This window comes from Mytilus californianus, unplaced genomic scaffold, assembly GCF_021869535.1.
Source record: "Mytilus californianus isolate M0D057914Y unplaced genomic scaffold, xbMytCali1.0.p SCAF_8, whole genome shotgun sequence".
Lineage (NCBI taxonomy): Eukaryota > Metazoa > Mollusca > Bivalvia > Mytilida > Mytilidae > Mytilus > Mytilus californianus.
In genome coordinates, this window is record NW_026262734.1 from 40,124,556 (window position 1) to 40,136,951 (window position 12,396).

Here is a 12,396-nt window from a genome sequence, read left to right on the forward strand (position 1 = left end):
ATGGAAAATTGCTTCGTTAGAGCTCTCATTTGTACAATTCTTGCTAGAATTTTATGAAACTTATATCATAGGTTTATATTAGCAATGTCTTTGACAAGTCCGAAAATCAGTGACGATCAATAATTTCTAAAAGAGTTATGCCCCTTGGAAATAGTAATTATTTGGAAAATTGCCTTATGAGCTCTCTAACGGTGAACAATTCTTGCCAGATTTTTATGAAATTTATATTTTAGGTTTATATCATCAATGTCTTTGACGAGTTCAAAAATCAGTGCCGAACAATTAATTTTAAAAGAGTTAGGCCCTTGGAAATAATGATTATATGGAAAATTACATTGTCAGCGTTCTCATGTGTACAATTATTGCAAGAATTTTATGAAACTCATATCATAGGTTTATATCAGAAAGTAACTTCCCTCTTGGAACAAAACTTTAAAACGAGTAACTCGAATAATTCAGCGACATCTATCCACTACTGTTTCTGGAGATAATGGAGTAATCGTAGTGATCGGAATTTAATGACTGGATTATTCGGGTTAATAAAAAAGTGGACCACAGTGTCTCCATTATTACTTTAAAGCGTCATTTGGGAGTAATTTTATAAAACTATTTTGTGAAAATTTCGGCAAAATTTGAGTTTGGTATTTTCCCTATAAAAACAAAGATGTTTTAATGTCATCAGTTATTTCAACCACTAACTGAAATTAATTCCTTTTTTGTCCCCCGCGCAACGCGTTGCGGGGACATAGAAATACCGGGCGTCCGTCCGGACTTGTTAGCGCTCTCATTTGTACAATTCTTGCCAGATTTTTATGAAACTTATATCATAGGTTTATATGAGTAATGTCTTGGACGAGTTCGAAAATCAGTGCCGATCAATTATTTTTAAAAGAGTTATGGCCCTTGGAAACATTAATTATATGGAAAATTGTATCGTTAGCGTTTCTTTTAAAAAAAACTCCAATCTTACCTTTGCTCTTCGTTGAGTATTTAATATTTGAAAAAAGGAATAAAAGTGACATTCATTACAAAAAAAAATATATTGGAAGTAAAGCTGTAAATTGTTTTTGTTTTCAAAAATAATTGAATTTGGGTTCATGTCGTATTGACCTGACTCCAACTCTCAAGTAAAAGATAAAACAGTCAAGCCTTAAAAGGTAATTTCAAATGGTAACTGTATACAATTTTCTATCTACAACTAAAATCCAACAGTGCAAGAATCTGCACATAATAACACATTTTCAAAAAATGTGTTTTAAGATCTTCATTACCTCATTCTATTACAGTTAATTATTTCAAATCAAAAGCAAAAATAGACTCAGCAAAACATATTTGGTGACCAGTCAGCGGTCTCGGGTTCACTTATTGCTTTTCGTTTTAAAAAGCAAAAATATAATTGAATTTGGGTTGCTGTCGTATTAACCTGACTCCAACTCTCATTTTATTCATACTGATATTAGTATACTATAATACAAAGCGTTACATGCCTTCATCAATAAACTGACTGATACGAATTGAAGGAATTATTCCTTTTGGAACCCTACATTTTATGTATAGCAGATGGACAATTCCGTAAATTTAAACAAAATTTCAATAGTCGAACAACCTCTGTGATTACGGACATTATTTCATATACATGTACAGTGATTTTAAACGTGCAGAAAGACATACTCATTTGATTATTGTGACAGATGATGTAGTCTATTTTTTAAATTTTCAGTTTTGTATACAGCTTTCATTACTTTGTATAAATGAAATTTGTATACAGATGTCATTACTTAAATCGATTAATCAGAAAGCGTTCATGTATTCATTCACTTACTCATAACAATATTGTATTTCAACGCTCTAACATTTTGATTGTCTCCGAGAACAGGTAATGCAATTATATATTCTTTTGAACATTTTTTCTGTTTTTGAAATTAGAAAATGTAAAGTGTACATATACTTCGAACGCACCGATTATTCTTATTCTGTGTTTGCAAAGGCGGGATGCCTTTTTAACATAATTTTTTCAAATACAGTGATTTTTAACGTGTAGAAAGACATACTCATTTTTGTAACAGATAATAGTCTTTTTTTTCAATGTTCAATTTTGTATACAGCTGTCATTACTTAAATCGATTAATCAGCAAGCGTTCATGTATTCATTTACTTGCTCATAACAATACTGTATTTCAACGCTCTAACATTTTGATTGTCTCCGAGAACAGGTAATGCAATTATATATTCTTTTGAACATTTTTTCTGTTTTTGAAATTAGAAAATGTAAAGTGTACATATATTTCGAACGCACCGATTATTCTTATTTTGTGTTTGCAAAGGCGGATGCCTTTTCAACATAATTTTTTCAAGTACAGTGATTTTAAACGTGTAGAAAGACATGCTCATTTTTGTAACAGATGATGTAGTTTTTTTTCTTTCAATGTTCAGTTTTGCATACAGCTGTCATTACCTAAATCGATTAGTCAGCAATTGTTCATGTATTCATTTACTTGATCATAACAATATTGTCTTTGAACGCTCTAACATGTTGATTGTCTCCGAGAACAGGTAATGCAATTATATGTTCTTTCGAACATTTTTTTTCAAATTAGAAAATTTAAAGTGTACATATCCTTCGAATGCACCGATCATTATTATTCTGTGTTTGCAAAGGCGGGATGCCTTCTTAACATAATGTTTTTTGTCAAACTGCTTTTTTTTTATCAAAGTTTAAAGTTGTGTGTCCCGAAAATACCCCTCCTCAAAAAAGGATTAAAGGTCTGTACCTAATATATTATGTTTGCGTTACATTCTGCTTCTGTTGAATGTGACGGGTGTTTGAGCATACTGTCTTTAAATTTGAAATCGATGTTCATTTTCTATAAATGTTTATAAAATATTGAAATATTCAAAGCAATTATGTTTTTCTATCAATAGGCATAGACTGCCTTAGCCGTGTTTGGCACAACTTCGAAGTTTTCAGTTTTGGTTGCTCTTCAAATTCGGCATTTCAACTGATCGTAATGAAGCTATGTGGATAAATTTATCAGTTTTCAAGAGCTAAATTGACAGCGCGTCATCCCTACGTCATCCCTACGATGGCTTCCATTTTCAAGATTAAAAAAATAGGTGGCGTTATGGGGAAGATAATTTTGTTGAAGTAGAATCCTTACTGATTCTTGTTTACAGAAATATAAACACACTACACACTAAGATCTGATACTGTTCATATGTGCAATATGACAACGTAAACATTCTTGTCTAAATTGATTTTGGAAATACGAATTGCTCTTGATTTGGATTAATATGTAACGATAAATGATAATTTTCAATTAAATCGGTGAGATCATTAACTCCACAAAATTTCAATACACACAATTTCATTTAATGTTCATCTTAAAGGCTATCTTTTTAGGATGTGTTTTATTTAATCGTAGTCTTTCAGATACATGTATCATGTTAATCTATTTTTCGATTGAGCTAATAGAAAATATGCAGCTTGACACTTTTCAAATGAGAATTTTTCTTTCTGCAAGAATACATGAAGTGCAGGCTAAAAGTTTACAGGCATATATGGTTGTTATAATGTAAATTATTTCCCAACATTTAATAGGATTTTTTCAGAGTAAACAAAGGACAAACAAATTCAATACCTAATTATGTTCAGCTACACATCTTTATTAAATTAATTTGGTTTCAAGATAAATTGTCATACAGTTACATCTGACTAGTTCCTGAGTATTATTGTGTTAATTGCCTTCATAATTAAAAGAATTTCTACCAATGGTCTAAATTTATTTAAGGCTAGAAATGTTTCGAACAAACTAACTGCTCCAAATATTCTGATTAAGAATTTATGCCGAATTTTTTATCCCAAGATCCCACAAAATATCGACCTCCACTCTCCCCATTTTTGGTTGAAATTTAAAATAAATTATGTCACGTTGCAATATGATAATTGTACGAGGGCTTGTCACTAGTGGGGAACGTGTCCATGTCTCCTTACTTGCATGCATTCGTCTATAGGTTATATTCATATCATCAGGTGCAAAAATATCTACCACAATGAAAAGTTATAAAAACAGGAAATGTAATAAGTCAATTTAGTACGATTCTTAATGTCACAAATAACTATATCTATTTCCTAGACTGTGTAATATTTCGGTCAAGGATTGGTCTTCTCATCATAGGTAACGGCGTTAGGCTTTTTTTTTTATGTCTAGGCCTTTTACTCGCAGTTTTTAAGTAAGCTGGTCAAGTTATTACATAAAAAAACTCCTTTTTAACATGTGATCTATCTCTGCTTCTCCGCATTGACTTTCCTGAAACAAAAATGCAAGAATATCTCCTTTTGGCAAAATGTACTGAAATATGTATTTCGCTTTCGCAGACAGCAAATCATATAAAAATGTGAATAAATTAATTTTATCATTAAACGGTCATAAATTATTGATCTGGTCATTGCCTATATATAAAATAAGTGACAAAATGACCATTATGATAAATCAATGAGGTCATTATAGTGTTAATTAACATTTGAAGACAACACGATCTGACCAATTTTTACGGTTAACTGAACGAGACAATACTTTTCATTGTGTCAGTTTTCTTACTTTCCAAAAAGAAAACGCCACAATTCCAACCTGGAAAAGTTAACTTTTGAGTTTTTATATAAAAAAGAAGATTTTGTCTATTAAGGAAAATTAATAATAATAATAATTAAACCTGTTATTCTTCGAAAGGTAAGTTTTATAATTCAAATTAATATCTACTTGTATTTTTTACATTTTACAGCATATTTCTGTACTTCTTTTTATATTGAGTCTTTTAATTAATTCCTTACGTCGATTTTATTGACGCCATTTTATATTATACTAGTACAGTTGGTTTAATTCTTAAACATTAAGTGTAATAACAGTAAGTATAACTATTCTCTGAAAGTCAGACAAATATTTAACCTTTATTTAAAACAAATAAACAAAGCTGGATTTTTTTGGTACAAAAGTGTCTCTGAACACGTGACTTTTAAAACGGCGAAGGATGTTCTGATTGTATGGTCATGATTCAACAAATGTATGTAAAAGACAAGATCAAGCCATAAAAAGTGCTTTTCACGTAACTAAATGTCACAAATCTACTTTTTATTAGCATACAATACACAAATAACAAAAACAGTGTTGCAAATTAATTGTTTTATTGCCATATATGAGGATCTGGATGGGGTTTCTTCATTTCTGTATTCTTTAATTGCTAATGCCATTTTTTTCTATTCTTTAATTTTTTTTTTGTATAAAATTCTCCTTTCTCTATACTTGAACACCACATTATTTTCTTTTCTTTTTGCCTATTTTTCTCTAAATTCTTAATTTTTGGCCCTTTGATTCTCTATGTCTGCCCATTATTCTCTTTTCTGTAAAACCCATACAAACCCTCATATATTTTGTCAAATCATATCAACCTGACCATCTTAGATAACATATAATATTTATTTACAGAGTCAAGATGTTGTTTACTTTATTTGCCATTGTCTCTTCTTTGGTTATATTCAACAAAGTACATGGTAAGTGTTAAATTATTATACTTTAAAATTTTGCATGATTTGCTTCCACAACAACCAAACGAAAGGAAAGGAAAAATATTATCATTATGGTTTGAAATTAAGGTGGTACCCAACACCTTGACTAATATTCATTTGGCTCGTTTAATTTTCATAAAATTTTGACAAAATGTTTACTTTGACCCTTTGACAAAAATATAATCAAAGTACTGAAGTACTGAACATCGGATGACCACAAGTTCTTGAGGATGGTCAAAAGCACTTGTCTCAGAAAAAAACAACATATCTCTTTACCTGAAACTGAGGTTAATGTACAGAGATATATTTTTTTCTGAGACAAGTTCGTGCGTGGATGATGAATAAATTACAGGAAATTCAACTTCACCGTAATAACTATTATATTGTAGTGATACAAATCAGTATACATGGTGGACACTTTTCTGTAAAAATTCGATTTTTCTAAGATTGGATACGAGTAGGCATTCATATTTTCCCGCAATAACAATTACAGAGTTACCGGTCCTCGCAAAAAGTTCTCTGAGATATTCTTCCGCATGCTTTAACACAATTTTTCGGTACGTCTGCATTGATATTATCAATGATTTTTTACTTATATATATATATCTAACTACAAAACATTTTCATATTATTAATTTATGTTGTAAACAAAAATATTTTTATCAGTATTCATTGAAGAGATGTATTTATATCAAACGATAAGGAATGTTATTTTGCATTCGTTTATGTGCGCATATTTATCATGTTTATAGATCGGTTACAAACCCAAAACTAATTTACATAATGGAAATCTAGGCGATAGCAATACATCTGAATGACCCCAAGGTCATCTCGATGTAAAAATTTCAAAAAATTTGAACCAACCACTTTATCAGAAAAATTTCATTGGTTATATAGCAGTTTGACAAATACTAATTTTGATCATTGAGAAGCTTAATATTTCCTACAACAATACAACGTGATTAAAACGTTTAGCTGATTTTTACAGAGTTATCTCCCTGTAGTGTTAGGTACCACCTTAAATTAGACAAACGTATAAAACCAGAAGCATTTGTATTATCTTATCATGGTTTTTATATGGTATTTATGAGTTTATATACACGAAAACTCTTGCAATTGTGTAGTTTACAGAAAATAAGTTACCTGTTATAACGTCATCTGTCATAAAAACCCTTTTCATGATGTCACATGTGGGCAAGAGAAACCAGATAACTGCATGGACATTTGACGACATAGCTGAAAACATGGAAATCCTAAATTGAACATAAAATGAAAGAAAACCTGATCGACAAAAGCATGAATCGGTCATGAATAAGACAACACAAACACAAATATGCCATTGAGACAGAAACCCCAAAATACGATATCATTTTACAGAGTAAATAAAAGATGTCTAACTAGATAACCTTGACGTACTCCAATTCATTGGTTACAACATAGTACAATGCTGTATTATACTCGTAATTGGTATTGTAAAAGATACAAGTTGACAAAGCCTTTATAAGTCAAATATTTCAAACTTAGCAAAATTGGTCGCATTATTTCAAGAACAGGATGAAATTTGACATTATATTAAAATATGAGCTCTGCCTTCAGACTTTAATAACCAATTTCATAATCAGCTTTATATTGTAAAATATCAAGTGTTTAAATTTAATCATATGCAATTGTCGTATATTCTTCCCTGACATTTCAATGAAAATAACACGTTTTACCTTTGGTGGCTCCGAAGCTCTATTCTAATTAACCTTCATCAGCAATGCTCAAATCACCCCCCCCCCCCTCCCTTCCCCCCCCCCCCCCCCCAAAAAAAAGAAGGATGTATAAGTACTTAAATAGATGAGAAGCTATATAACCAAAACGGGCTTCAAAAGAATAGCTAAATCCTTCTCTGGTCAATTAGAAGGAGTTTGAACCTAAGTTTCTTAATAATTTCTACATTTATCAAAGGAGAATGTAAGAAAGTACTGTTATAAATCATGTCAGTACCGAAGTCAAAAAGTATCGTCGCCAGAAGTCAATTTTAGATGCTGGAAATTTAATTAACATCCCATATTGCTATATTTCTATTTGTAGCCGATTGTGGAGGGAAGGCTGATATAATATTTGCTATTCCTGGGAACAATGAAATTCCTGGAGAAGAATTCTTTCCGTTTGAAAGATTCTTAACAATGCTTGTAGATTATTTTAAAATCGACAGAGACAATGTAAATATTGGTCTTATATTATATGGAAGAGAACCCGTGGCAATCAGTTGGCCGCAACCAATGAAAGACCAAACACAAACCAATACGAGAGTAAGCCTACTTGCGGAAAGAGAATTATACAATGGTAAACTTAAAGGCAGAGCAGATGTAAAGGGGGCACTTAATTTAATGAGACAAATGTTCAGAAATCCATCAGGTTATCATCATCTGCAGTTATCTCGACCTGATACCAAACAGATTGGAGTGATGTTCACGCATGGTTCAGTTCAGACAAATATCAGTCAAGATGTGATCACAGCTGCAAACCAGTTTAAGGAAGCAGGGATCGAAATGTATTCAGTAGGAAACATGCCAAATGGTGAATGGTATTCAGAGATAGCCTCTCATAAATGTAAAATTTTATCCGTGGAAAGTTACTCTGAGGGTTTAAAAGGCCTACTTCCTTATATAGGGAGCAGTATATGTACAGGTTAGTTTTATATATATACCCATATAACAACAATCAACATACTTTTCGTACTATAATCTTTAAAGCCTAATTCAAGCATCTGATACAACTCCCTTTTGTTTTTTGCTATGAATTAGTATCTTAATCTTTTTTCGTTCATCATCGGAACTTTCCATCCGATTGGTTCATTGTGTTTGATGTTTTTCTTTTAATCCACATAGTTCCTGATAATTTATATGCAGCAAATTCATAAACAAAAACTAAATTTCAAAATAAATACACCTTGAAGTCTATTATGTATGTAATTCCCTTGTTTTACTTGAAATGACATGCTTCATACCAAACAACGAAAATACGACACAAAGTAGAACAACGGTCTTCAAAATAATACATGTATATATGAACTAACGAGTGAACAACGCAAAGCCTACCAAAAGCCGGTGTGATCTCATTTTATCCGAAAGTGTATGCAGATTTTGCTCCACATTTGACAACCGTTGTTTTTGCTCATAGTAAAATGAATATAAAACATACAATTGTTTCATATAAAAATCTGTACATAGGAAAATTCCCCCCTTTAAATCAGACTGAAAAAAAGGTGAATTGCATATATACTTGATTCCAATTGATACATTTTTCTTTATTCCATTTACTGATGCATTATTGTCCTTTCAGCAATAGAAAATGTTGTAAATGTTACAGATGACAATTGTTTTCCAAGTAAGTAAAGCATGGTAGACATTTACCCTCAAAGACAGCAAAGGGATAAAGGAAAATCAAACTTGTGCCCCTATAAATTGTTTGAAAAAATATACAGTTTAAAGTTAACTATTGATATAGTAACATGTTACAGATTGCATATATATATCAGTTACATACATAAGTTAGATTATTACTATACAAATAGATAAATGATTTTGGAAACTTTAAATGTACGCTCTTGTAACGCAATTATGAAAGATCGATCTTACCTCAAAATGACAGGAATACAAAAATCCACAATCCACTCTCTTTTATCAATTTTTTTAATCCTATTTCAATTTGTTCAGTCGTCCTGAGCATGCATGAAATATTTGCCACTGGACGTTAAGCAAACAACAATCTATTTGTTCAGGAAAAACATAAATTCACCATTGATGTCAGAGAAACTCTGATTTGTCCACAACGTATGATTAACGCTGAAAATAAACTTATCATAGATACATGTACCAGGCTTAAAATTTTTTACGCCATGAACACGCGCGTTTTGTTCTGCAAAATACTCATCAGTTTCGGTAGAATAAAAGAAAGTTAAACATGGCCAAATAAAGTACGATGTTGACGAGCATTGAAGACCCAAAATTCCGAAATGTTTTGCCAAATACATTCCTGGGGTAAACAAATCCTTAGTATTTCGAAAAATTCAATTTTTTTAAACACTTAATTCATAATCATGACCATATAAAAAAGGAATAGAAAGGGTTGTTGATTTTTCGGTGCTATTTCAGGAAATTTTGGCTAACATTCAGGATTCTTGACGCAATAACATTAACGATACCAATGTTTCTGCACCAGATGCGCATTTCGACAATAAATGTCTCTTCAGTGATGCTCGAGACCAAAATATTTATGTGTAGCGTGTGCCAAAATAACTTTTCGTTAAAATATAATTTACGAAGAAATGTGCGATAAAAGCATAATAGCTTGATGAATAAACCGGTTATACTCAAGGAATTGAAATGCAACCGTTGTCTTTTACATAAACAGATAAACCAATATCATCTTTACGATATGTTTTTATCAAATGTTTGTTCTTTTCAGAATTTTGGAAGCCCAGTCCAAACCCGCCAGTTACTTGCCCCTCTCTGAATGCAATATTTCAGGATCCTTATAATTGTGCCTATTTATTCAAATGTGATATGAATATTCCTGTTCGTGAAAGATGCCCAACAGGAATGCTCTTTGACAACTCGATCAAAGCTTGCAATCATAAAGATGCCGTTCCGTGTTACTCGATGATAACATGTCCGAATCATACAGGTCTTTTTCCGCATCCAGAAGCCTGCAATAAATTCTTGAATTGTTTCGACAACATTCCATATGTACAAAAGTGCCCGTCTAACTTGTATTTTAACAATGAAACCAAAATCTGCGATGAGGAGTACAAAGTTAATTGCACGTTTCATTGAGAAGACAAACAATTCCGTTAAATGACCTTTGAAAGGATAATGTATAAAAAAAACTTAAGATAATGAAATCCTGAATAAATGAAGTTTGTCATTTGCCTTAAACACGACAACTGATATAAGTTGGTGAATGTTGGTAAATGTAAGAGAAATGTGATCAGCCTAGGGTTAAATAAATTGAATTTGTAGTAATACGACTTTGTTGTTTATAAAAATATGCCAAACTATCTGGCAATATTTAACTAATATGTAGCTTTCGGCTGTCTATACCCATAAGGTTCAAATATTGAACGTTTTAAGTGATGCTTCAGTGTTAAAAATGTGTTGTATGTTTAAAAAAACTTCTCCGTTTATTCGTTTGTCAACGATATGCAGCTTTCTTTATCGGTAACAATTAGCTTTGCTTATCAGCGATATGTAGTTTTCTTTATAAACCACCGTGATATGTAGCATTCATTATCAGCGATAAGGAGTGTTTTTAACAGTGATTAGTAGCTTCATAAAATAAGGAGATTCGGGGTGCATTTCTTTCTAACCAAAATTTTGTAAACGTTGTGTGCCGTTTGTTATCGTTTGCTAAACGCTACAAAAGTAGAAACAAATACAGCGTTTAATCAGTGTTTACTGACCCTGTTTGAACTTTCAATAATGCATGCACATGTTGTTGGTAAACAGACTTATAACAAAAGTTGAAACAAACACATCGTTTAATAAGGCTGAAGTTAGAAACAAATATAGCGTTTGTACTAACAAACGATGAACGACTAACTGTAGACGCAGTTTTAGCGAGTGCATAGTTTGTCAAAGTTTAGGTTAACTTTGCAAACGTATGTTAGAAACAAATGATCAAAACATGTGCTCGCTTAGCCGTTTGTATCGTTTGTGTTAGAAAGAAATGCACTCTTGGTATGATGGTCAATAAGACAACTATCAAACATATGTTCCAATGGCGTGAATTAAATCCTTGGTCACCAAACGGTTTTCAACAATGAGCAAAACCAATACCGCATAGTCAGCTATAAAAGTCCCGACATGACAACATGTGAATCAATTCAAACAAAAAAAAAAACAAAAAGGACGGATTTATGACAAATGATAAACGAACCACAAATATATAACAGACAGCAACCAACGACAATCACTGAATTACAGGCTCTTGAAATTGGACAGGCACATATAAAGTGCGCTTTGGTTACACATGTGTTTGAGCTCTCAACCCCCTAACCTTTGGCAGTGGTGTAATCAGCGATAAGCAGCTTTATGAAAATAAGATGTGGTACGATTGTCAATGAGACAAATCTCACCCAGATACCAAATAACGTAGAAGTTAACAACTATAAGTCACATCTTGCTCTTTTGGTTAAAATATGTTTGTACCTGGTTTTGCCAACGGTTGGAATATGGCATACATGTGTTTCTACGGAAGGCCATACATCCCTTAATCTATTAATTATAAACAATTTTCTGTCCAGTTTTGATATTACTTCGCTTTGTTAACTGCAATGGTTTTGTTTGATTTGTTATGATACAATTTGTTATCAAGTGTTACTACTGATGAAAATAAAAAACTGTATGAGGAAGATATTTGTATGCACCTGTCCTAAGTCAGGAGCCTGTTGTTCAGTGGTTGTCATTTGTTGATGTGGTTCATAAGTGTTTCTCGTTTCTCGTTTTATTATTTAGATTAGACCGTTGGTTTTCCTATTTGAATTGTTTTACACAAGTCATTTTTGGGCCCTACATAGCTTGCTGTTCGGTGTGAGCCAAGGCTCCGTGTTGAAGGCCGTACTTTGACTTATAGTTGTTTACTTTTTACACATTGTGACTTCGATGGAGAGTTGTCTCATTGGAATTCATACCATATCTTTTTATTTCTATATGACGGTGTAATTCGGAAATTTGATGGTCGAAAACCTAGTTTAATATTTGCTATTGCCAGGTAAGATATTGACGCCGGTAACTGTAATAGCAATGCTGTTATTCTTATTCAATTCATGATGACATTTAAAACGAGCA

At 32.0% G+C, this 12,396-nt stretch overlaps 1 protein-coding gene and 1 long non-coding RNA gene across 2 annotated transcripts; one reads left to right on the top strand and one right to left on the bottom strand.

Annotated features, from left to right (window-relative positions):
- Positions 1-4,128: 4,128 nt before the first annotated feature.
- On the bottom strand, positions 4,129-8,899 carry LOC127711474 (uncharacterized). Its single transcript, XR_007986717.1, has 3 exons — positions 8,831-8,899; positions 6,704-6,796; positions 4,129-4,307 (listed from the first exon to the last, which is right to left on the bottom strand). It is a non-coding gene; the product is annotated as an uncharacterized LOC127711474 (long non-coding RNA).
- LOC127711472 (uncharacterized) lies at positions 5,483-10,572 on the top strand. Its single transcript, XM_052217546.1, has 4 exons — positions 5,483-5,545; positions 7,637-8,236; positions 8,891-8,935; positions 10,016-10,572. The coding sequence occupies exons 1-4, from the start codon at positions 5,488-5,490 to the stop codon at positions 10,381-10,383; spliced, it is 1,071 nt and encodes a 356-aa protein (XP_052073506.1). The 5' UTR covers positions 5,483-5,487; the 3' UTR covers positions 10,384-10,572.
- Positions 10,573-12,396: the final 1,824 nt, after the last annotated feature.

Excerpts from the sequence above, each read along its gene's own strand:
- LOC127711472 (XM_052217546.1), top strand. The coding sequence starts at position 5,488 with ATGTTGTTTACTTTATTTGCCATTGTCTCTTCTTTGGTTATATTCAAC. Across the intron at positions 5,546-7,636 it reads TATATTCAACAAAGTACATG|CCGATTGTGGAGGGAAGGCT; the intron begins GTAAGTGTTAAA and ends TTCTATTTGTAG. Across the intron at positions 8,237-8,890 it reads AGGGAGCAGTATATGTACAG|CAATAGAAAATGTTGTAAAT; the intron begins GTTAGTTTTATA and ends TTGTCCTTTCAG.